Raw genomic sequence first — 27279 nt, forward strand, 5'->3', positions numbered from 1 at the left:
AGCAAATTTGATTGCATCGGTAAACGAACCACAAAAAGTGATGAAGTAACTGAAAGATCACCGACAAATCACAAATCAGAGTTGAGCGATGTGAGAAAACTATCTACGAACACAAAACGCGTTTCCAAATCAATTCGATGGTCCAAAGAAGGGAATATCATCATGATAACAAATAAGTGTCATCTTGATCAGTCGTAACGATGTCAAATTCAACCCTAAGAAAAAAGATAAACAAAAAATCGTAAGCTACCAAAAGGCAGAAAAAAAATGCCACAAAGGCAGAGAAAAAAAATGTCATAAAGACAGAGACAAACGTGTCCTAAAGATAGAGAACATGTCACGAAGACATAATTGTTCTTATTAAAAAAACTAAAAAAAAAAAGATAACCGGTGGGTTACAACCAACATTAAAATTGTTCACGTATCCAATAAAACGTTAAATTCAAGGGTCAAAAGCTGAGAAGATCAACGAGATAACAAATGAACATCATCTTGATCAGTCGTGTCAACGTTAAATTCAACCCTTGAAAAAAAATAAACGATAATCAATCTAAAAATAAAATAAAAATGTGCTAAAAAAAAGAAGAAAAAAACGTATTATGAAAACAGAAAAATTCATACCACAAAAATGTGAAATAAGAAAAAATATTAACGATGTCAATCAACACCAAGACTGGTCACCGCCCGCTAATAAATCGAGTTATATCTAAGCCGTCAAATATTAATTTTTTCCATCCTTTTGCCTGTTACTACTCCGTCTTTTGGAAAACCCCATTTACTCCTTCCGTCCTTCTTTTACCTACCATTTTAATACTATTTTTCTTTTGCTTTTGATGTACAAAAAGGTAAAAGACTATCATAAGTACCATTTTGGGTAAAAAACTAAATTAAAATATTATTTAAACTACGGATTTAAATTTAAATACTTAATTGAGTAAGAAGTATCGAATTGAATTTCAAAATTAAAATCATATACTTAATTAGATTTCAACCTCAAAATTAAATTCAAATACATGATTAAATAAAAAAAATTCAAGTATCAAAGTAAATGTTGGAGTTAAAATAGATATAAAAATATGTACTTAATTAAAAATTAATAAATAAGAATCCTTTAAATAATTTCAATGATAAAAAATAATTATTTTTCTTAAAAAATTAGATGTGTTTTAGATTTAAATAAGGAGTCATTATGAGATAATAGCTATCGTATAATGATATCAGATATAAAATATGTACTTAATTAAAAATAAATAAATAAGAATCCTTTAAATAATTTCAATGATAAAAAATAATATTATTTTTCTTAAAAAAATTAGATGTGTTTATAGATTTAAATAAGGAGTCATTATGAGAATAATAGCTATCGTATAATGATATCAATATCGTTAGAAACTATTATTGTATGATCATAATAGATGTAAGCCACAACAATCGTAATAACACTCGATATATCTACAATCACGACAAATCAATAAATAAAATAATTTATATATATATATATATATATATATATATTAAAAAAAATGCCCTTTCTCTCTCACACAAACCAACAAAAGCATGTATATTCGACACACACAAAATTCCCACTCTTCTCCCCCATGCTTAAACCATGTCCAACCCTCTCCCACCACCACCACCACCTCCTCCGTCCTTACCTTCAACCTCCCACCACCATTACCACCTCCACCAACCACCGCAAACCACCACACTAACCACCGCCACCAACCGTGAATACCGCAAAGGGAACTGGACAATCCAAGAAACTCTGACTCTCATCACCGCCAAAAGAATCGACGACGAACGCCGCGCCAGGCCTTCCACGAGCACACCGTCGAGACCAGGCGAATTAAGGTGGAAGTGGATCGAGAACTACTGCTGGGATCACGGCTGTTTCCGCAGCAAAAACCAATGCAACGACAAATGGGATAACCTCCTCCGCGACTACAAAAAGGTCCTGCAGTACCAATCGTCGTCGTCGTCCCAACAATCGCCGTCGTACTGGTCCATGGACAGACAGCAGCGTAAGCTCCACAACTTGCCCACCAACATGTCCCCTGAAGTCTTCGAAGCACTCAACGATGTTCTTCAAAGAAAACACACCACCCATCAGCAACAGCAACAGCAACAGCAACAGCAACAACAACAACAACAGCAACCTTTGGTTTCTCGATCGCCGAAGCAACTAGCCGGTAAGACAGAGCGGAGGGCGCCGGAGGTTGAAGCTCCGGCGACGGTTTCAGGTACTGTTTACTATTATTTTAATCTTGGGGTGCTGCAGGATGCTTGGAGTATAGCATGGTAGTAGTAATGTGTCAGAAATCACAAAAGAGAAAGCTTTTCGTATTTTTGTCTTTCAGCGATTTATATTATTATTTATTATAATTACTTTTCATATATAGTCAAACTTGCAGGTTTGAAAACTCTGCTCCATTTCATTTATTAGGGGCCCATTCCTTTCTTCAATTTTTTTAAAAACATTTTCCATGTTCCATAATCACTAAAAATAGATTTATATCTAAAAGTAAAGATGTTTTATTATTTTAAATATTATAATTTATTAAATTTTTATAAAATAATTGTTGTAAAATTACATTACATGTTGATACTAGGATGGGTATGGGTCGAGTCGGTTCGGATTTTCGATCCACCTGATCAGTCTCGAAAATCATAAATCCTCCATCTGACTCGAATCCGACCTGATTTTTTGAGATAAAATCCGAAGTCGACCCGACACTACCTGGACTGATATATTTATTAAAAATACGTGTTTAATTGAAAGAAAAATAATATATAGAGGTTTATTATTACAATTAGCTTTAAATATATAAGATAAATCATAATTTTTTTCCGATTCAGATCGGGTTTCACTCTAAACCCAGACTCAACCCGACCTAAAACCGATATTTTTAAAAAATTCCAATTCGATCGGATCGAATCGAGTCTAATAAAAACCCATCAAATTCATGTCTCATACCCATCCCTAGTTGATACTGAGATTACTTTTATACATATACGGACCAAAATGACTTGCGGTCATATTTTGAAATTTTCAAAATTTTTTATTTATAATTTAATTTTTTAAATTCATATTTGTTTTAATATATAATTCGACCAGCAGTATATATATGGGTTAAGATTCAGTTATATAGTGTAAAATAAAAAAAATATAACTTTTAAAGATCGTTGGATGAGTAGAAATCAAATGATGAAATTAACAGTAATAAATTAAAAAATATTCACTGAAAAATAAAAAAACCTTTGATTTTTCTCCTAAAACGATTATAAAATAATATAAAACTAAAAATTGTATACTAAATGTAAGGGGATCTTTTATATATATATATATATGTATATATATATATGTATGTATGTACGTATGTATGTATATACGTACGTACGTACGTCATTCATGATTGTGGGTGTTGAATAACTTGTAGTAGATTTTATATTTTTATGACATAGAAGTTATCCTAAGATGATTTAACCCACTAGAGGATTTAATTTTTTATAGGGGAACAAATATTAAAAAGATTAAATTATTTAATTTTAAAGCTGTAAAAATATATTAAATATTAAAACTTTTAAATTTTAGGATAGGAATTAATATATTTAATATTTAAGTTTATAGAGACTTGTATTATCATTAGTCTAAAAAAATACGAGGGCATGGTTGATTCGGTACGAAGTCTAGAATTTAGTGTAGGGACCTAAAATAAACTATAAAACATTGGAATGGTCAAAAGTGTGCGTGTATATATATATATATATCATTTAGTTAAAGGGTTAAAAGGATCAAATTAAAATTTTACTCTTAGGGTAGGACTGAAAACGAAATTTACCCAATAACCTATGGGTGCTAAAGCCCATGCTAGCTAGACGCTAGCTTGGTCCCTAACCTCTCAGTTTGGGATTCATTCTCAACAACTTTTCAGATCAGATTATTAACGATTTGGAAGGGAAATGGGGCAAAAGTGGACTTCATTAAATATTAGGGTAAACTATGAATTTAGTATATTAATTATCAGTTCTGATCTGTTTTAGTATCTAAATTTTTATTTTTATTTTCAAAACTATGCCTTACAAATAATTTTCATTTCATCTTAGTATTCCGCCGTTAAAAACTTAATGCATTTAGTACATAAACTATCAGTTTGGTCCTTTTGAGTACCTAAACTTTCATTTTTTTCAAAACTTAATATTCAATTTTGAATTGGGGAACTAGAATGAAACAAGAACTAAAGTTTTCAACGGCAGGATACTAAAATGAAACAAAAATTAAACTTTAGGTATGATTTTGAAAAAAATAAAAGTTTAGGTACTAAAATGAACCAAAACTAATAGTTTAAGTACTAAACGTGTAATTTACCCTAAATATTATTATATTAGGATATTTGATACTATTTTTTCAATAATGTGACATGTTCCTTCGATTTATCATAGTTCAATTCAAATGGTTACATTTAACTCGTGAAGATATAAAACGAGATTAAGTATGATTGAATGTCATGGTTCGAGTTGAGTTGTAATGGGTAGGATATAATATATATATTATATATATATATATATATATATATATATATATATATATTCGAATTCGAGTATGTGTCGGACATGAACTTACGATCGAATTACTATGATTGAACACCTAATTGTACTTTTATTTTGCTATACATTGTGATTGAACAGAAGAGTCCGGTTCCTCAGAGACAGAGCCAAGTGAAAATCTGGATTCGGAGACTAAACGTAAAAAGGTTCGAAAAATCGGTTCGAGCATAATGCGGAGTGCCTCCGTGTTAGCTCGAACCCTTAAAAGCTGCGAAGAGAGAAAAGAGAAACGGCACCAACAAGTGATGGAACTGGAACACCGTCGACTCCGGATCGAAGAGACTCAGAACGAAGTCAACCACAAAGGGATGACGGATCTCGTTGCGGCCATGACCAACTTATCCGGTGCTATTCAATCCCTCATCGCCAACCATTATGATAAAACGTGAAACCTTTCATTTCTCTACGTACCAAATTTTATTTGTGGACTTTGCTCAATTCTTTCTTTAATGATATTTAATTATGATTATTGTTGGCTTAGTGATTAATGATGCATGCATGCATGCATACATGCAAAAGACATACATCCATACATACATAACATTGTATCTGTCATTCTGAAGTTGGTTTCTAGCCATTACTACATTTCTCAACTCACTTCCACTTTGGTCAAATCAGAAGACTGTTAACTGTCTTCTACATACATGCATACAAAAAACATCAATTCATACATCCATACATACATAACATTGTATCTGTTATTCTGAAGTTGGTTTCTTGCCATTACTACATTCTTAAACTCACTTCTACTTTGGACAAGACACAAAACTCTCTTCTACATTAGTATGGATCACCAGATCTCTCACATGGATGATTTTCATCTTTCTCCGAGTAGTGTGGCTGCCGCATGGAGGGCACCATCGTCGACCTCCCCGAATGACAAAATAACATACGAAATCGAAAATACAGGGAAAGACAGGAAGACATACAAACATTATTATCATGTAAACTGAAGTTCGTTCGATATTTGATATCATTCACCGCCAATAATATGCTCTTGATCTGACAGAGTAACCGATCTTTAAGACACCACAACATCCGAGCTTGTCCCCTCGTCATAACTCGATGGAGGAAACGCTTCAGCAGCAGATTTAAACTAAGAACTTCCAGTTTTAGGGAACAACATTCTCAATATTTCCTCCCTGCATGGATTGAGCTTCATATCAACAAATATAGCATCCCTGCATTCAGATTTAGGACAGTTTCCCTTGATGCTCACAATTGCGAGAGGGTTTCCGATCTTCTTAAAAGCATAGGCAAGCACATTTATGTCGAAATTCAGACTATATCTCCAAACAGCATCACAAAACTCTGAGGGAAGTAGTCCTGTAATATGCTCATGAACGAGCAAGTCGACAAGTAAATCGAGACCCTTCCCAAAGTTCAAATGCAGCAGGCTTACAACGATAATCGATCTCAAAACAAGTAGTGAAGGGTTGTACTCCTCCGCATTTATACAAGACTTGTCGATCCAATCTATGGCCTCCACATAACAATGCAGCATCTTCTGAACCTTGTCAATTACAAAATTAAGAGTGTATTCCAAAGATTTCTGATTGATGCCGACAGAACTGGAAGTTGAGATCGGTCTTCCATCCTTGTAGATGAACCACTCCACAAAAGTTGTCTTTGTAGTGAGAAAGTATCCATTGAAGGAGGATAACAACATCAGATATCGCTCAACGAGATACAAGAAACTAACTGGTGACATATAATCAAATATGTTCCACCAATGAACTTCATAAGTATCTAGTAAAGCTTCAAGGAACTTGAAAATAACTGTAGGAGAACCTCTATCCTCTTTGAGACTTGCAATGAAGTTCTTCCATGCTGCATTCCATTGTAAACACTCGAGAATCTTCCCGAAAAGTTCAGTCTTAAATTGACCAGATCCGAGGATTATCAAAGCCACCTTTCCAATATCCTTGTATGACAAGCTATTACTTTTTGATTTGGTCAATTCCAAAATGACTTCTTCAAGTAAACTTCTTGAAGTTTCTGATCCCCTTAGAGAGATCATGTTTTCTCTCAACGACTCTCGACAATCAAGTGGAAATACATAACCAAAGAAGTCCTTTGATGACAGGTGGATGAATTTCATCAAATCCTTTTGCGCATGCTGGTTGTTAAGAAACTTGGAATACAAGAGAAAACATGCAATCTCATAGATTTGAGTAAGAGACATGCTTCGATTAAAGGATGACAAAGAATTCGTGCACGAGAAATTATAGAGTCGCACAAGCATTCTCAGGACTTGCAGGCCAACGTCTAGCAATTCTGACCACCAATAACTCCTTGCAGCCGAGAAAAATTGACTGAATGAAATGGAAAGCAGCTTCTGGTTTCTGCATACTTGTTTGTTATCAAGTATTCTCAGCCATTCGGCATCGGAATTCATCAGAAGATAGACAGTAGTCCGGTTTTTAAATTCTCTCCACACGCCAAAATAACTCAAGCAGAAATCTTCATAACTTACAGAATCATTAATTCCACCTTGGTTTTTACCATTATCAAGATACTCGAGCATATTCAAGATTTGATACTTCCAAAAATTCCAAAAGTAGACCAGCGTCACACTGGAAACCTGGTTCCTACAAATTTTCTCTTCTGAATGACTTGCAGGATCAGAGACCAATTCATCTATCCATTCATATTCTGAGATATTTAAATGAAGGTGAAGATCGAGAATTATTCGAGCGGTTAAAATTTTACCTCGGGTACTATTGTGCCTCTTAGAAGCACTTAAATGTTCTTTCGTCAAGGATAAGTTGCTCGGCTTGTTCAGTAAAATGTCCGACTCTGAACAAACGAACTCATAAAACTGGTTTGATGAATTCTCTGCAAATGACTTGGCTTTCATTAGAAGCTTCTCTTTTTGTTCAAACTGCTTTAATGGCCAACCCTTGCTCCGATCTGACCAAAGAGAGTTGGCTAACACAAACCAGAGGATAAGATGCGAGGCCTCCTCGAATTTCCCTGATTCTTCCTCCAAAGATATGAGCTCATCAAAACACTCTCTGGACAGCAAGAACATTCGTCTAGAATTCATGGAATCAAATGCTCGGACATAGTTCATCATTTCACTCTTACTATTAATATCATGATAATATTGTGCAGCTGTCTCCAAAAACTTCCGCTTATGTTTCTCAAAATCCTCAACTCTTTTGACCATTTTTGTATGTTTCCAGTTTTCAATGTACTGCAAGCCGGTCTTGAAGAACTTGCCTTTTGTACAAGCAGACAAGCATTCAGAGAAATAGTTCAACCTTGCATACTCTTCTGCAGCACGTTTGTAACATCCAGCACGAACAAAATATTCTGCCGCACGTTTGTAACTTCCAGCAAGAACAAAACATTCTGCCGCACGTTTGTAACTTCCAGCAAGAACAAAACATTCTGCTGCTCTCTCCAGAGCGGATTCCCCGCATTTTTCCAAATAGATTTGACCTGCATTTTCAAAACAATAGAACTCATTGATAATCATAGACTGCATCAGGAAATATTTGTTACTTTTTTTAGAAAAAAATAATTCTGATGCAAATGAGGTAATCAAAAAAGGGAAAAAGTGAACAAACTCGCATTTAATTTGTCACTAATGATCACAAACTAAAGCATACAGATTATAGGAATCATAGAATGTCAATGCTGTTAAATTTTAGCAGTTCAAGTTGATGTTCATAAGAAGGTATATATAAATAGGGAAAATGTAATTATACCAGCTCTTTCATACTCCTTTGCCATGCAGAAGCACTCTGCAGCTTGCTCAGCATTGCCAATGGAATAAAAAATTTCAGCGGCACGTACATGATAACCTTTGAACTTCGCAATGTTTGCAGCCTCGAAGAAGTTCCCTGATTCTTCTTCCAAACATATGAGCTCATCAAGACACTCCCTGGACCGCAAGAATATTCGTCTTGAATTCATGGAATCAAATGCTCGGACATAATCCATCATTTTAGTCTTACTATTAATCTCATGATAATGATGTGCAGCGCTCTCCAAAACCTTTTGCTTTAGTTTCTCCAAATCATCACCACTTATTACCATTGTTGCATGTTGTTTCCAGAATTCAATGTACTGCAAGCCGGTCTTGAAGAATTTGCCTTTCGTACAAGCAGACAAGCATTTAGAGAAATAGTTCAACCTTGCATACAATTCTGCTGCACGTTTGTAACATCCAGCAAGAACAAAACATTCTGCCGCTCTCTCCAGGGCGGATTCACCGCATTTTTCCAAATAGATTTGACCTGCATTTTCAAAACAATAGAACTCATTGGTAATCAAAGACTGCCTCAGGAAATATTCGTTACTTTTGGGATGTAGATAGGGAAAATGTATTTCTACCAGCTCTTTTATACTCCTTTAACATGCAAAAGCACTCTGCAGCTAGCTCAGCCTTGCCGATGGAATAAAAAATTTCAGCAGCTTGCCTCCTGGAAGTAGAAGACATTTTGGGATTCGAACCATGCTCCCGGTCGGCATATGCCCTAAGTCCAAGAGCCTTGGAAAGTTTAACCCCAAATTCATCATTTGCTTTTTCGAAACACGTTGTTGCCATCTCATAGTTATGCTGGTCCAACAGCTGCAGGGTACAAATAAGTGAGAGAATAGAGTTGTTACATTTCAGAAACAATAATTCATTGAAAAATTGAGGGCATGGCTTGGATATGTATGAAAATGATAAACAATAGATTATTAATAGACCACCTCCTAAAATCAAGCAACAACAAACCTTATAACCACGTGACTTCCATTCTTCGGGACAGCTTGCAACTCGCATTGCTCGTGCAAGTGAATCGTCCAGCTTCCTAACTTGAACAAGGCACTTCTTTTTCCAGTAACTATACACCGGCTCAGAGAACTCATCATCATTTTCACAAATCCACAGTCTTTGCCTTGTGCGGGTTATAGCAACATATAACTGCTTCAGTTCAGAGCACATAATGTTGTGTTTTGCATGGTGGAAACTCGGGAATGCACAAGTGGCACCAAGTAAACCTTGCTCAATCATGTATTCATATACAACTCTCCATTGATCCTTTAAAGGAGATGAACTAAAGAAGTTGTACAATAACACATCCTACAGAAATATAATGCACACAAATTAATCCTAACATGGACGAACCATTTTACATCTTGGAAACAATGACGAGGGAGACATGAAAAGACACTTATGAGATAGAGGCACGAGGACCAGAACAATTCTTTAACAAAAAGGTGGCGAGTATTATAAATGAGCATATATTAAAAACAACAAACACCCACATCCATAACCAAGCAGATCATAGGACGATAGAAAAAAAAAGAATAATTATTAAACACGAAATACCTGAAACTCTAAACCTTTAGATTCCACTATAGTCAAAACAAGAGCCTTCTTGCCAACATACTTCAAAATTTCACTCTTGGCAGGATCATCGCGTACTAGTATGACCTGCTCTGCTCCAAATCCAACCATACGTCCCTTATCTTTACCACTGTTTGTGAATAGTTTTGCAACTGCATTGTCTTCACTGCCAGATTCAAGCCAAATTGGAGCTTCTCCATTTATGAGACTAGTTTCGGGGCATAACATGTCAACAAATGATGGAAAGAAACGGTAAAGAAGATCTATTACACTCTGCGCTAGCCTTAGGACACCATCATGCGTACGGAAATTCTGGCTCAAGTGAAAACATTTAGATATTTGAACCTTCTTCTTCACATGATTTGTTTCACATTTTGATCCCAAAATAAATTCATTGTAGAAAAGGGACCGTATATCTTCAAATCTAAAATCAATACCCCTTGAAATTGTTTGAGCTGTATCCCCACAGAAAACAAAGCCTTCACTGACATTTTTGCAAACATGTTTGAAAAGGGCAATCTGTCTCATTGCAAGATCTTGAACCTCATCGATGTAAACAAAATCCATTATGTCACCCTCATACCTATGGCATTGAAGTCGGCGATGAAGATCAATGACAACATCAGCCATATCAAACTCACCTTTTGTCCCTTTCATTTTTTCGTAACATTGAAAAATATCATATATCATCTGCCTCTCAAGTGAGCTTAAGGTAGACACGCGACCCTCAGATAGTTTGACATAATCCTCCTCTTTGAGTATTCCATCACTGGAATCCTCTGATCTCAAGCCACCTTTTATATGAGACATTATCTCAGTAAAGACTCTGGATGAGTCCAGTTTCTTTGTCAGCTTAGCATTAAAATGAGGCCAGTAAATTGAACAAAACTTCTCAAAGTTAACCTCCTTCCTTCTTATACAATTTCTTACCAAGGTTGGCGCACATCCAAATTCCAAATTTGATAGTTCCCTGGTGTCAAAGAACTTCGCGAAGAACGAGTTGCCAATTGTTCCATCAAGCATAATCAGAAACTTCTGCAAAGTTATCACAAGTGGGTATGCCTTGGGAAGAACATCCAAAAATGAATCAGGAATATCCTTGAACTCTGCTGCACCACCAATATCATCCGCATCTTGCAAAACACCCTCTTCAGAGAAGTTTCCTCCACTGACAAACCTGTATAACAAGGCCTTTTACACCAGGGAAAAATATACATGCATCTAACTGAAGAATCCTAAACTGGGTGCACTTAAATGTAAAGTTAACCAAATTAATTTACATGGAAATCAACCAAAATAAACAAATTTGTAAACAATAACAATCAAATTTGTGCATTAGCTAATTAGGTATCTAAAACAAAATACAAAAGAGTTGCCTGCAATTTTAGATAAACCTTCTCAGTGATTTGTATTGTTTCAAACTTCTAAGAGATTGAACATGTCACATGGCAAAATATCTAGGTTCAATTTTTCACTCTAGGGCTCTATATATCTTTTACTGAATTCTTAAAAAGCAAGTTACTTTGTTGATCTACCCGAAAAGGAAGCACGTCCTGAAACACGCGCGTGCACACACACACACATATATATATATCCCCATACCTCATATGTAATTTATTTCTATGTCAGCTATACACTCAAAATACATTCATACTACCAAGAAGATATAATTTTATCAGAGAATCCAACACACCTTTTCAACTGAAGAACATGATGTTTCACTGCATAACAAAGCCTGGGATTCACCGTGACAAATAGCTGGCGCAGTGGAGTTGCTTCAGTCCCTTCAACACCATCCATTTTTCTGTTTACCCGAAGGACTGAATTAGAGCTATTTGCATAGTTGAGTGCATCAAAACCTTCAGTTGCTAAAAGGTGTAATTTCTCTTGCTTGAACAACTTCATGGTCAGCACAGTTGTTTTTTCCCGGTGCCTGACCTGGCTAATACAAAAGTGCTTCTTGGGAATAAAATTATATCACGTTCCTCATCTGTAACCTCAAATGGAAGTTCTGGTTCACTTCCATCATGATCAAAGAGAAGGTGATTAACAACATCGAACGACAAAGGGTAGAATTTCATCAACAGCAAGCTCTCATTGACTTTCGAGTTCTCCAAATAACATCTACCATCTGAAGCACTACCACTTGAACTGTTTTCTGTTTCATCTTTACATAAGGTCTTATATCTGACAATATCATATGAGATTGGCCAAGTTTTGGGAACTTCCAAACGCCTAAATACAAAAAAGAAAAAAGAAGAATAAAAACAATGTAGGATTTTAAGAATAACTGCATATAAGGCACAATATTCATATTCAAAATAATCATAATTTATATTACACAATAGGACTACCATGATGGTCACATACCCCTCCAGATATTTCTCATTGCAATGACGGATAAAATCATCTGTATGTATTTTGAAGCTCCCATCTAGTCGCTTAACCAATCCTGCAATATCCTCTAATGGCAAAAGATCCCAAGCTTTCAATACTTGAGTGAATTTATACTTCTGCTCCGTCACTATATCAATTGAGCAGACAATATAAAGGCCTTCAACCTTAAATTGTTTCAAGACTATAGAAGAGCTTTCACGAGTTATGTTAACATTTCTCTTAGGTCGCCAGCCACAAGAAAGATTTAACAGAAGATTTAAAACTAATTTCTGGGTTTGGGCAGATTTCACCTTCCTAAATGACTTTCTGAAGTTATCACTGAAAAGAACCTGAGGTCATGGAAAATGAAAAGAATAAAGGTTAGCGCTTAGTTTCGAATGCATATAGTATGTAATGGAGTCTCAATAACTTGATAGAGCAAGTAGAATGATAGCAAGTTTTAACCAGCAAAAGTCACAACCTTCCACCTAGCATTCTTGAAGAGAACACTATCATGATTAAGCAAGTCATCAAGCTGATCAAACTCTTTCCTAGCATCAAAAATAGTTTTATCTAATCCCTTGGCTTCATTGGCATCAAAGAAACAATGACGCGATTTTGCATCACGAACTAAGCTCTGCCAAACAGATTCATGTTTGGCCAGTGTTTTTCCATCCCCCAAAATCCAGAGGCAGTACCTGAGAAAGGCATTAAAAACCCACTGCAACTTATTACAGAATTCCAAAAACTGAAGAGAAATAGAAAAGGTTAATCCAAGGAAATACCTGGCCCTCGTTAGAGCAACATTAGTTCTTTGAGAATTGGATGCAAAACCTATTTCTCCGGAACAATTGGATCTCACAGTTGACATTATTATGATATCTTCCTCGCCGCCCTGGAACCCATCCACCGACTTCACCTTCACTTCGAAGTTATCACTTTTGTCATACTTCCTACCAAGCTTCTCCTGAATTGCAACAACTTGAGCAGCATAGGGAGATATTATGCCAACGCTAAGCCTCTCTCTTGAGCTACTCCGTGCTGTATGCAAAAGCAACAAATGTAACATAAATAAATCAATCTAATGATTACAAGATTGCTTTCTGATATTAATATGAAGTGGATTGAAAAGGCCTCATCTAACCCTCAAAGTAATCTCTTTAAGGCCAATGAAGCATATGCCAGAAAATTAATTATCCAGATATAATCAAACTAATCCAAATATATATATAATTAAAAATTAAGTTCATGATAATTACCTTTGAACAGAGATTGCACCAACATCTTCACGACGGCTACTTCAACCATATTCCTGTAGCTATGCCCCAAACCATCCTTTTCTTCTTTTCCAGAGACATTTAAAAAGGAGTAGGGACCAAACATAGGCCATGGAAGATAACGTTTCTCGTAACTCTTATATGCTTAACATCAATTGCATCCAGGATCTGGTTATTATAGAAACTTGAATTTGGAAAGAAACTAATTGATGGATGCATTCTGTACTGAATATTCAGTAGGTGCTTTGAATGACCCAAAGTAGTCAACCTTTGAAATAGACTTCTTCCAAAGCCAGCTTCACTAGAAACCTACAAAGAAATTAATGAAGTTACTTCTGGCAATAAATGAGTGGGGGATCGCAAGGGAACTTTGGAGAAAAATGATTACAACGAATCAAGAATAATTTGCATACATTGCTTAGAAGTGTAGAAGGAAATTGCCATTCATCACCAATAAGAACTGAATGTGCTATGCCCGGCAATTGCATGGGAATGGCTGATTCACATTCTTTCAACTGCGCTGCTTCGTCAATTACCAACACATTGAGTTGTTTCATTTCAACTTTATAGAGTTTATAAGAACTGCATGCAGTGCAAATGAGTAAAGAAGCTGATTGAAAGCAGAATTGTACAATGGAAGCTTTGTTCATTTCACTTGGCAGTTTAAGTTCACAAAGAGTATCTCGAAGGGCTTTCAAAACAGAAAGACACTGTCTTCTTATAGAGCACAATGAGTGATACGGATCACATAGTTTTTGAGGAAACAATTTATCCTCTTTTGAGTGTAAAATGAGCTCCACTTCATCAGAAGTTATACCATCAACGGAAAGAAAAGTTTCAAAAGAATCGAGCAGGCCTAAAAGTGTTTCAAGGTCTTCGAAAATATGTTCCTCAAAGTAGATTTTGGGAATATGAGTGTGTAAAATTGAGACACATCTTCTCAGAGACAATGCTGTAGCAGCAAATCTTTCCCTCGCATACTCAATAAATGATTTGTGTATCCCCTTCTTACAATCTGTTTCACTGCAACAATCTTTCTCCTGGTTTTCATCTTCTCTACCATGTTCGCTCACTTCGGTCGATTCATTTTTTAAGAAAATATGGTACTGAGGGACACAATCTTCAAGAAAAGTAATCATTGAAGTGAAACAGTGCCACCAACCTGATGGTCCAAAGCACTCCTTAAGCTGTTTTACACGATAATCCAGAAATATTTCCTGAATCTCATGATCGACTTTAATTCTCTCCTTGCTGTCAAATAAGAGGATGTCTCCCAAGGAACAAAAACTGTCATCTGCCACAGAGCATGTTTTGTTAGCTTCTTTTACCAGCTTTAAGACACGAGAAGCTACTTCTGTAATTGCAACATCTGTTGCGGCGCAAGTGAGTGTCCTATACTTCATTCTCAACAGTGCAAACAGAAGCACACTAACAGTTTTAGTTTTCCCAGTTCCCGGTGGCCCCGAAATAAGTTCCACATGAGACTTGTGGTTGCACTGCATTTTGTTGAGACTAGCAACGATAGAATTCTTTTGTGACTCATTCAGTTGAGATAGCAAACTTGTCAGAAAAGTCTCATTCCAGTTTCCATCAATCTCCGAGGAACAGAACCCGCAGCTTTCCGCTACCTGCATAAAACATGAAATTTCATAAAATTCAATCCTGCAAATGCATAAAATTAAAGTAATAACAATAAATATATGAAAACCGGTTATGCAATCACATTGAAACATATTTAAGATGAAAGGAAAATGTCAAATGCAACTCATGGTACATAAATTGAGCTGGACACATGCAGGGTCATAACTTGTTAACACAAAGAATAACCATATTGCATGATGCTTAATAAACATAGCTACATGCATCATAAGCAACCACTAATTATGAAAAGCCATTGCAAATTATCCAATACAATGCAACATTCACAGAAACAAATCTCAAACATATAGGTAATGTGATACCATACCACAGAATCAGTGTGCAAAATTTCGTTGATAATCGTCGTGTTTCTCATCATGTGCAATGCATTCCATATCCGTCTGTTTGTGGTTACATTTGTCAAGTGAACAACATATAGTGATTTCTGCAAATAATCTTTAGAAACGACGTTTTCCAGTGTTTTCACTTTGAATGACAACGATGAGCTATTATCTTCGTCGTCACCCTCATCGTCATCATTTTGAATATCTATGACCAGGGAAAAAATCCATGTCTTTCCTATCCTTTGTAAATCAGAAGCAGTTTCCGGTTTCACATCAGTTATGATCAAAACATCACCAGACAACGTTTTATACGGCTCCTTCTCGTGATCACTGAACCTGTTTCTCCAGTAATCAACCTCCACATTAAACAACAATGCTCCATTTGGTTTCACATCATTAAGATATGTCACTTCGGCATATGGTGCTTCTCGTGATCACTGAACCTGTTTCTCCTATCAACCTCCACATTAAACAACAATGCTCCATTTGGTTTCACATCATTAAGATATGTCACTTCGGCATATGGTGCTCTATCAATAATTTCCATTGATGAACGGATAGCTGCCCTTGTCTCTTCTAACAAAGGAAAATGATATGACCTAAAATATTGCCCCACGGACTGAAACGAAACCGGAATCACCTCCACCTAGCAATTGAGATCAAATTAAAATAAAACAAATTTGCCTCTAAGAACATTCAACAGGCTAAAAACTGAGAGAAAAGAAGTTTAAGTGTAATCCTCTGATTCACTACCTGCGTAAGTAATATGCCACTTTTGGCTCACTGCCATAACCATATATGCATGTTTATATTCGTAGTAGTTGACTGAGTTAAAAAAATGCATGCAAAAACATATACTACAATTAACTGGAACAACTAGTTTAATATTTAAGAGAATGTTTCAACTTCCAAAAAAACTGTAAGATATTCCAGAAGCTGCAAAATAATCCAACAAATAATGTCTAACAAAAGAAGAACATCAAAGATTCAAGTATGATGATGAATTGATGAGGATCATGATGGAGAACAAAGCAAACCCACCTGATCCTTATAAAGACCATCATTGAAGACGTCTTCGAGGGTCCATTGAAACACAGTATCAATGAAACTCATATTTTTTTTAGTCGATGCAGTCTGCTTCCTCTGAATATCTGTTGTAAACAGAAAAACAAAACAAAAAAAGAGTGCTGGGTTTCTTAGCTCCGAAGAAAGTATAGAAGAATACTTATCAAGCATTAACATACATTATCAAGCTACGCTTAACGCTTTCACCACAGTTCCTAAAACTTTTTATCTTCAAATGACGATGAAGAAACCTTAAAAAGAAGAATCAAAGGGAAAATGGGTATTGATCGGATTCTCTAGTGCTTGCTTTTACTGACTATAAAAGTCTCTTCGAATCCTTTTTGCTTTTTTTTTAAAGCTTTTAAAGGCCCACCATTTCCCCTACTTATAGAGCTCTGATCTGACGATTTGTATTCTTTCATTGGAAATATTTATTGCAAAACACACGATTATCGCCGTTTATTAGTGTTTATTTTATATCATATTTTGTTCTTAAATACTATTAAATTGGATGTTTTATGATTTTTTTTACATGATAATGACTTCTGAAAAATATGCTTAAAAAATTAAAAAATGTAATTTTTTATTATGGAATCAATGTTGAAAAAGTGGATATTAAATATTGATGTGACAGTGAGTCAATAGCTTCTAGAAGATCCAATCAACAACTTTCAATCAACAACTTCTAGAAGGTAGACGGAAATTCAAGTTTTAGGATTTATCTTTTTATTTTTAGGAATTAAATTCAAATAATTATCTTTTATAATTTTTAGTTATTTTTAGAATTTTGGAAGACTATAAATATTCTTCTAGGTTGACCCTAAACAATGATTTCTTGAATCTCGAAGTTCTTCAATTCTGTTTTTATAAAAAAACCTTCTCTCTTTTTCTTTACTTTCATTTTCTTTATTTTTATTTTAAAGCTTTTTTTTATATGTTAAGTATGACTTTTGTCATGTTTAGCTAATTATCTTCTAAGCCGAGAGCTAAGTGATGACTTAATTTTAGCGTGAGAATTGAAAAGTACTTAAGTAACTTCAGATACATTTATCAATTTATTTTTTGCTTATTTCAAATCAAAACAATTTTCAAAACCAAAGATAGTCTATGGCCGAAATGTTGTTGCGATTGAACATGTAGGAGGAATGATCGACTAATTGATAGCAAATGAACTTCCTGGGAAAACAACTAGCAAATTGTTGCTAAAGTGGGAATTGAGATCGGAAACGATTTTTATGGAAACAAATATCCGAGACAGTTTTATGCGCTTAAACGTTTATTGATCTACAACAATTAATATTGGTTAGATCAATTTTCAAATCTGAGATCTAATAATTGCACTTGGGTATTCGGTATACAAGTCATTCGCAAGGATCTTTCCTTATAGACAAAGTAACCGACGTGAATCCCAAAGGGTAAATCTATTTCGATGATCCAAAGAATTTGAGTCAGCTGATGCCTAAGGCTGATTTAATCAATTGAGTTTTCAATTTCCTTTATCTACCTTTCTTTTATTTCCTTTAAATCTTATTTTCAATTTTCCTTATTTTTATTCTTCAACTACAAAACCCTCAATTTATTTATTTCAAAGTCATGCCTAAGGTCAGAATCAAAAGCGAAGAAATTATTTTATCTCCTTAATTCATGCGTGTTCGACCCTACTTCTCATATACTATATATTTATTTTTATTTCTTTTATTCGAGAAGAAGAAATTTATTTTGACGTGAAAAATGACACGCGTCAAATTAGAGTCGTTGTCGGGGAACTAACGGTATTTACTGATTATTTTCTTAAGTTTTTTTATATATGACTAGAACAACCCGAGAGAATTATTAGATTTTGACTCGAAGATCGAAGCAAGAGCTGAAGACTCCGTGCACAAACGCTTCGAGAAAAAAAGGAAAAGACAAGAAGAACAATAGCAGAGTTCAGAAACCGATCCAGATCTAGAAACAAAATCTGAAATTGACGCATACACCAAATCAAACAACGAAGATCAGATCTTGATGGAAAAAGAACAAATGATCTGAGAGCTAGCCGTAGCTCCTGCTACTCAAATGCCACTTTGCATAGCATTTCCACAAGGTGAAGTTTCATTTCAATTAAAGATCAGCCTTATTCATCTCCAACTTACTTTTCGCGGTCTCCTAATGAAAATCCGTGCAAGCACTTGACAAAATTCCAAATGGTTTGCTCCAGCATGAAACCATAGGGAGTTTCCAAAATCAAATAAAATTGAGAGCATTTCTTTTTTCCTTAGTCGATTGGGCTAAGGAATGGTTATTTTACTTACCTCCAAACTCAGTTAATTCATGGGTTAACATGAGTCATATTTTTCTTGATAGGTACTTCCCAGCGGCCAAAGCAAGCGAGTTACGAAGGAGCATTCTTTCAATTCGAAAAAACCAGAAGAAAGTCTTTAAGATTATTAGGAAAGATTCAAAAAGCTTTGTGCGAGTTGTCCATAACATGAATTAAGTGAACAGACGTTGTTGTAATACTTTTATGAAGGATTGTCGCCTTTAGGAATGAAGATGATCGATGTCGCAAGCGGATGAACCTTAATCAATATGACGCCAACAACTGCGAGAGAATTAATTTCCACCATGGTTGCCAATTCTCAACAATTTTCAAGTGAACCCAGCCAATAGGTTCACAAGATAAGTACATTTTCCATTGAAAATAAGTTAGATAAATTAACTGAAGTAGTTAATTCATTGGTTGTAGGAAAATCTCTAGTAACAATAGTTTGTGGGATATGCACGATGCCAGATCATCTGACGGACTACTGCCCGATGCTACAAAAAAATGCACAAGTCAATGCCATAGGGAGCTTTCCAGGAGCTCCTCAAAGACCATACAATCCGTATGGGAATACTTATAATCTGGGATGGCGAGACCATCTGAACTTCAGTTACGTACAAAATTCGAAGCCAAATTATCAACCGAGGCCACATCTATAACCATAAATGCAAAAGACATCATTAGAGGCGATGGTGGAGAAGTTGGTAATTTCCCATGAAGAATTCATCGATTCCTAGAAAAAATTCCAAGGGAAAACTGAAGGGCATCTGTACGAGCTGGATAAACAAGTGATCCAATTAGCTCAAAATATGTGAAGACATGAGTCGTAAGGAAGACTACCTTTTTAAATAAAGTCAAACCCGAGAGAGAATATTAGTGATATCACTCTCCAAAGCGGAATTGTTATTAATCCTGAATTCACAGAAGAAAAGGAGGTCGCACATTTTAAAAGAAAGACGCGCTACAATCCGACAATCAAGGTGCAACTTCTTCACCTATTCCGTCTTCTTCTACTTCTTCTCATAAACTCACCCTCATTCTTTTCTTTCTCCCCACGAAACCGCACTTCTTTTCCCCTCAAGATTATTAGGGCATGACAAGAAAACCGATGAGAAGGAAATTATAGAAATATTCCAGAAAGTACAAGTTAACATACCTCTCCTTGATGTAATCCGACAAGTCCCGATGTATGCTCGATTTTTTAAGGAACTTTGTACCACGAAGCAAAAACTGATTGGCCACAAAAAGAAAAATTTGGGAGAGCATGTTTCAGCGGTTTTGACCCGGAAACTTCCATAAAAAAATGAAGGATCAAGGTATATTCGCTATACCTTGCAAAATAGATAACTTTCCGATTAAACCTTAGGAGATTCAATCAATCTGATGCCACTTTCTGTGTATAAAATGATTACTAACGAGTCTTTGAAGAAAACACAAGTGACTACAGTTGGCGAATCTCTCTATCATTTGCCCAGAGGGAGTACTCGAAAATGTTTTGGTGAGGGTTGACGTTCTTATACTTCATGTCGATTTTTATATAATCGACATAGAAAATGACAGGAAAAATACTTGTTCTAAAGTTCAACTAGGCTGACCTTCCTAAGCACCGCAAATATGAAGATTGATGTGAGAAGCGGTATATTGACCATGGAAGTTGATGGCGAGATCGTAGAGTTTGACGTCTACAAAGCAATGCAACCTCCTGAAATGTTGTCAGTTTAAATTTTATCGATATTATTAAACATGTAGTTGATTTTTCTGATAATTTATACAGGAAATCAAAAGATAAAAAAGACAAATTCAAATAGTTAAAAAAATGTTTTTTCTAAAGAATCTGGTTTGCACCTAGTTTAATCTGAGTCTAAAGTTTTACTCTCCCTTTTGCAGGTGGCAAAAATAAAGTCAAAATTGTCATGGGATCGTTTGAAGAAACTAATTTTTGGTAAATGAGATGTATTGGCGTCCATTATTTCGAAAAAGATCAAAAGAAATCTTTATGAGAATTGTAACACCCTAGACCAGTACGACACACAGTCGACCGATTCATGATGTTACACGGAACCACTGAAGTGACTGACCAACTTTTTCTTACTTTCCTAAACTTTAAAACAACCACATTTATAATTAGATTACCCATAAAATATAATAAAAACTTTAAACTGAGGAGCTCCAAAATAAAATATTTACACCAAAAAATAATATAGATCGACTTTTAATAAAATTTATGACTCAACTAATAATAGGGTTTATAAAATATACATGCCCTTCAAAAATGTTGAGACATACTCTGAATCTACACTGGGTCTGGACCTTGATCCATATACTGCTCCTCGACTGCTCGATCTACTAACATGCCCACAAAAACATCCGAAGGCTAAGTTAACTAGCTCAACGCCACACTAACAACTAAAACATACTGATAGTGCATTATTGAAAGGCTCATGCTACCAAGTCTACTACTTTTCTATCAAGTCTACTATTTTGTTATGCTTTGTTTTAGACAGTATACTTGTATACTCACTCTCTACTCTATGGCAGCCATCATGACGTGGCTGAGGGTTCTGCATATCAGAGCTCACGTACCCCTCTATTCTACTGATAATATGACATTCGAAATCTCTGTATCCGACACCACACCCTCGACTAGCCTACTCTTTGAGTGTCGGACCTTGCGCCCAAACTAGTCAGCTTAAAGTTCCTTATGCACTCCCTAAGGATATATCCTGAATGCATCTATATTTTTTACTCTGCTAGCTTTTCTAAAGGAACTTGGGTGTCCTAGTCGTTTCCCGAGTATTCAAACAAGGTCATTCTTATTTAACCCTACTTTTTTCTTGTTTCTACATTTGAATTAATCAATAATTATGTTCTCACTTGTAGTCTTATTTGATATAACACTGAAGTATTGGGTACCTCGAGTCTAATTCCCTTAAAAATTGATTTTCTTGCCGAAAATAGACTATTGATATCGATACTGACCCTTCAGTATCGATACCCTTAGAATAGTTTAGATACTCTATGAAAGTACTGATACTTTAAAGATCACTGGAATTTCGGTCTCGATACCAAGCCTAGGAGTCTCGAGACCATGACCTAAAGTATAGATAGTCTTGAAAGAGTATCGATACTCATACCCATAAAACATGATTTTGCCCAGAAAATGAAGAACAATCACAATATTGGCCCTCTAGTATCGAGACCCAACCTGCATAAAGTACCACTTAAGCACAAAACTCTATTTTTCATATCCCAAAGACCCTAAGAGGTCCCCAATCATTTTTAATATTTTATGTATGAAGTAAAGATCATAAAGAAGGATTTATAACATGCTTAAACATCAAAACATGAATTCTACCATGATCATGTAACACTAAGCTTTATAACTTATTCTCAAGCTAGAACTCATTTCAAATAACCACTAGGAGTATGAAAGAGTTGAGAGTGTGTTACATTGCTTTTTACTTGTTAGAAACTCTTTCAAGTCAACCAAGGGTCAATTTCTCTTTCCCTCTTGATTTTGAGTTTTCCTTTATCTCCTTTACTAAACAAAGGTAAAAAAATGGTTTACTAAACCAACTAAGCTCTTGGATTAAAGGCAAAGATGCTCTAGGTAACTTGAATAAACTGAAACAAAGCTTGGATTCAAGGATCCCCTTAAACCTCCATAAAACCCAATTTGAAAGCTAATTCTAAAACTTAAAAAATGGAGCTTAAAACAAAGCCTGAAGGATAGAGAGAAACATTCTTACCTTGGATACAAAAAACTAAGCTTTGAATGCTTAAAACTTGGCTTTTGAAAGGAAGAATAAATGGAAACCAATGGAAGGAAAAAGAAGATGGTTTGGTTTACGTGAAATGATATAAAATGAGGGGAAAAGATTTCAGCTTCAACAAAATGGGTAAACTACACTTTAGGTCAATCTCTTTTCAAACCCATTTTAATTTCACCAATTTCCTTAGTCTTTGGGCCAAACTTAAGCCCAATACTCTTATGAACTAGTTTAGGAAATCTAATGGAATCTACTTACAAGCTTCGGTTTGACCAAAACTACTGATCCAGGATTCGGAGTATTACAACTATCCCTTCCTAATAAGAAATTTCATCCCTGAAATTTTGAGTAGGCATCTACGACTAATCTCAACCACTGAGACATTTAATTCTAAGGGTTGGACACTGTTTCAACTAGGACGGTTACTGGAATAGGAAAGTAAGGTTACCTGAAATCTCATCAGTTGCATCATCATTCTTTATATCTCTGATCGTAAACTAACGGGCTACAACTCTGTGCTCCATACTAGCTCTGGGCTGAATTGTACCTCTATCAGTCTGACCAGAAGAACTCTCTCCTCTCTCAAACTCTCCGCCTCTTTGAACTGATGGAGCTGTCTGCTGGGACAATGCTGGAGCTACATCCTGAGCCTTTGGGCAATCTCAGAGAAAATGATCCATAGACCCACAATGGTAACAACCTTTGGACCCAAATCTGCAAACTCCTGAGTGCCTCATACCACAGATAGAACAAATAGGCAGAGAATGCGCTATCAACGATCCTCTAGTACTAGCTACTGGTGTGGTAAATAATGACCTCCTATGCTGACTGGACCTACTTCCACCCCTACTCGCACTCTGTGTTGGTCGACTAGTCTGGCATGGTGGAGTTTTTTAAGGCTTCTGAGATTTTCTCGACCTTTTAGATGGTTGGGTTGGTTTTTCTGACTCGACCACTTCTCTACCCTGATCATAAATAGCACATTCTTTTATTGCTCTCCTTCTCACAACTCTCTCTACCATCTTTTCTTGACGAAATAGCTTAGTAAAAACTCGCGGTGGATTAGCGGCCAAATGAGTGAGGATGTCTAGTCATAAACCATCTCTAAACTTTTTACAGCAATGATAATTTGATGAAACCAACTCTTGGACATATCTACTCAACCGAATGAACTTTACCTTATACTCGAATACCAATCTGTTCCCTTGAGTCACCTAATCAAACTGATCCATTATAGCATCCATGTGGGCTTCTTCAACATACTTCTGGCGGAACTTCTCTAAAAATCGATCCCAATTGGGTCACTCGGGCCCTAAAGACATCTCAACAGTCTCTCACCAATCTATCACATCACCTTTTAGCAGGGAGATGGCGCACTCCAACTTTCCCTCGGGGATGAGATATAGCTGACGAAGAGTCCTAATGGTTTCTCTTAACCACTAATCGGATACTACTAGATCATCATCCCCTGACCCAAAGAACTCAGTGGTCTGATACCTCCAGAGCCTCTCTACTAGGGTTTTTTGAGGTGTTACAACTGGAGGAACTGGCTGGTTTGGCTAAACAGGTGGGGTAGCAGGCGTTCTAGGAAGGGCTCTAGCTATACGATACATGGTAGCGGTCAAATTTCTAAAGAAGTTTGCCTCATCTACCCCCTCACCTTCGGGCTCTTCAAACTCTGTGTTTGGGACGAACTCATCTCCCAGATCACTTGCTAAGGAAATTCTACTCTCGTTTCTATCCTCTCTACTGTGATATGGGCTCTCATCCATCTCTAAAATATAAGATTAAGAGGAAAAAGAGGGATTACTACTACTATTATAATTACAGAAGTATAAAATAACTTTTTAGGCATGTATACTCATAAACTCTTTACTGACACTGACCCGTAAACCCTAAGAACGTCAAACATGATGCTATGATATCACTAAATGTAATACCCTAGACTAGTACAACATACAGTCGACCGATTCATAATGTTACACGGAACCACCGAAGTGGCTGACAACCTTTTTCTTACTTTCCTGAACTTTAAAACAACCACATTTATAATCAAATTACCCATAAAATATAATAAAAACTTTAAATTAGGAGCTCCAAAATAAAATATTTACATCAAAAAATAATACATACCAACTTTTAATGAAATTTATGACTCGACTGATACAATAGAGTTTATAAAATATACATGTCCTTCAAAAATGATGAGACATACTTTGAATCTACACTGGGTCTGGACCTTGATCCCTATACTGCTCCTCAACCACTCGATCTACTAACCTATCCACGGAAACATCTGAAGGTTGATTTAACTAGCTCAGTGCTACACTAGCAACTAAAACATATTGATAGTGCATTACTGAAAGGCACATACTTTCTAGTCTACTACTTTTCTATCAAGTCTACTATTTTTCTCTACTTTCCTTTAATTAGTATACTTGTATACTCACTCTCTACTCTATGGTAGACATCATGATGTGGCTGAGGGTTCTACATCTCGGATATCACACATCTTTCTAGTCTACCGAGAATATGGCCCTCAGAATCTCTGCATTAGAGACCACACCCTCATTGAGTTTCGGACCTTGCGCCTAAACTAGTCAGCTTAAAGTGCCTTACGTACTTATTAAATATATATCCGGATTGTATCTATACTTTTGAATCTGGTAGTTTTTCTAAAGGAACTCGGGTGTCCTGGTCGTTTCCCGAGTATTCAAACAAGGTCAGTCTTATTTGATTATAATTTATTCTTGTTTCTCTGTTTGAATTAATCAATAATTATATTCTCACTTGTAGTCTTCTTTGATATAATACTGAAGTGTTGGGTACCTCGAGTCTAATTCCCTTAAAAACTGACTTTCTTGCCCAAAATAGATTGTTGGTATCGGTATTGGCCCTTTAGTATCGATGCCCCTAGAATAGTTTCGATAATATATAGAAGTACCAATACTTTAAAGATCACTGGAATTTTGGTCTCGATACCAATCCTAGGAGTCTCGAGACCATGACCAAAGTATCGATACTCTTGAAATAGTATCGATACTCTCGATACTGGCCATCTAGTATCGAGACCCAACCTGCATAAAGTACCACTTAAGCACGAAAACTCTATTTTTTTCATATCCCAAAGACCCTAAGAGGGCCTCAATCATTTTTAATGTTTTATGTTTGAAGTAAAGATAAAAAAGAAGGCTTCATAACTTATTCTCAAGATAGAACTTATTTCTAATAACCACTAGGAGTATGAAAATGTTGAGAGTGTGTTACCTTGCTTCTTGCTTGCTAGAAACTCTCTCAAGTTAACCAAGGGTCAACTTCTCTTTCCATCCTGATTTTGAGTTTCCCCCCACATTCTTTACTAAATAAGGGTAAAAAAGGGTTTACTAGACCAACTAAGCTCTTGGATTAAAGGCAAATGTGCTCTAGGTAACTTGAATACACTAAAACAAAGTTTGGATTCAAGGATCCCCTTAAACCTCCATAAAACCCATTTTGAAAACTAATTCTAAAACTTACAAAATGGAGCTTAAAGCAAAGTTTGAAAAATAGAGAGAAACATTCTTACCTTGGCTACAACAAACTAAGCTTTGAATGCTTAAAACTTGGCTTTTGAAAGGAATAAGAAATGAAAACTAATGGAATGAACAAAAAGATGGTTTTGTAAGATAATATGGGGGTTTGGTTTACGTGAAATGAAATAAAATGAGAGGGAAAATATTCTAGCTTCAACAAAATAGGTAAACTACACTTTAGGTCATTCTCTTTTCAAACCCATTTTAATTTCACCGCATGGATTATCCTTTGGGCCAAACTTAAGCCCAATACTCTTATGAACTATTCTAAGAAATCTAATGGGCTCTACTTACGGGCTTTGGTTTGACCAAAACTATTGACCCAGGATTCGGGGTATTACAAGAATATTCAAATTTCTTATAAGGAGTTTCTTAGTTGGAAGAAATGAATGAAGTGAAAATGTTTTTCGCGGAACTTGTAGTCTGAAATAGGTTGTTAAGGTAACGAAGTTAAAAACAACGCTTTATGGGAGGCAACCCATATTCATTTTAATTTATTTAAAATTTTATTTTTATTTTCAACTTTAATTTTGTTCGTTTTTAATTTTTGATTTTTGATTTTTGTAGGTACCTCGTTATTCGATCTTGAATTTTAAACAAGCAAAAGTCGAGAGTCATCCAAACCGATAGTAAATAATCGATAAAAGTTGAACCTGGGGCATGACAAATACGCTCGGCAACAACCAAATTTTGTAACTTGGAGTAGCCAAGTTCACGCATAAATGAAGCATATAAAATCGGGCAAAGGGTTGAATTTTTACCCAATATAATGAAACTCACCGTTTCATTTAATTGGGTGCACATTAACACCCATTCATGAGGCTGACGCACCATAACTGAACCCCACCCATATCTCATTTCTTTGTCGCCTACCCCACATGGTTTCCCCCTAAAATCCAATATCCTACACTTTTATTTTCTTTCAGCCGCCCAACCTCTCCTATCACTTTCAAACTCCTTCCCTTATCACTTTTCAATTT

At 35.7% G+C, this 27279-nt stretch overlaps 2 protein-coding genes across 2 annotated transcripts; one reads left to right on the forward strand and one right to left on the reverse strand.

Annotated features, from left to right (window-relative positions):
- Positions 1-1556: 1556 nt before the first annotated feature.
- Positions 1557-5075, forward strand: LOC120179519 (trihelix transcription factor ASR3-like). The gene is made up of 2 exons (XM_039185096.1): positions 1557-2240; positions 4687-5075. The coding sequence occupies exons 1-2, from the start codon at positions 1610-1612 to the stop codon at positions 4992-4994; spliced, it is 939 nt and encodes a 312-aa protein (XP_039041027.1). The 5' UTR covers positions 1557-1609; the 3' UTR covers positions 4995-5075.
- Positions 5076-13595: 8520 nt separating this feature from the next.
- LOC120179508 lies at positions 13596-24499 on the reverse strand. The gene is made up of 8 exons (XM_039185086.1): positions 24293-24499; positions 23275-23377; positions 16629-16738; positions 16506-16523; positions 16031-16233; positions 15572-15923; positions 14019-15233; positions 13596-13914 (listed from the first exon to the last, which is right to left on the reverse strand). Exons 1-8 carry the CDS (start codon positions 24497-24499, stop codon positions 13687-13689), a joined length of 2436 nt encoding a protein of 811 aa, XP_039041017.1. The 3' UTR covers positions 13596-13686.
- Positions 24500-27279: the final 2780 nt, after the last annotated feature.

This window comes from Hibiscus syriacus, unplaced genomic scaffold (assembly GCF_006381635.1).
Source record: "Hibiscus syriacus cultivar Baekdansim isolate YM2019G1 unplaced genomic scaffold, ASM638163v2 tig00112428_pilon, whole genome shotgun sequence".
NCBI classification, from domain to species: Eukaryota; Viridiplantae; Streptophyta; class Magnoliopsida; order Malvales; family Malvaceae; genus Hibiscus; species Hibiscus syriacus.

Coding starts and splice junctions, on each gene's coding strand:
- LOC120179519 (XM_039185096.1), top strand. CDS start 1,610: ATGTCCAACCCTCTCCCACCACCACCACCACCTCCTCCGTCCTTACCT. Junction 2,241..4,686: donor AGCTCCGGCGACGGTTTCAG/GTACTGTTTACT, acceptor GTGATTGAACAG/AAGAGTCCGGTTCCTCAGAG.
- LOC120179508 (XM_039185086.1), bottom strand. CDS start 24,499: ATGGATGAGAGCCCATATCACAGTAGAGAGGATAGAAACGAGAGTAGA. Junction 15,924..16,030: donor GAGGTTGATAGGAGAAACAG/GTTCAGTGATCA, acceptor CTGGAGAAACAG/GTTCAGTGATCACGAGAAGG. Junction 15,234..15,571: donor TTTTGCACACTGATTCTGTG/GTATGGTATCAC, acceptor TGTTTTATGCAG/GTAGCGGAAAGCTGCGGGTT.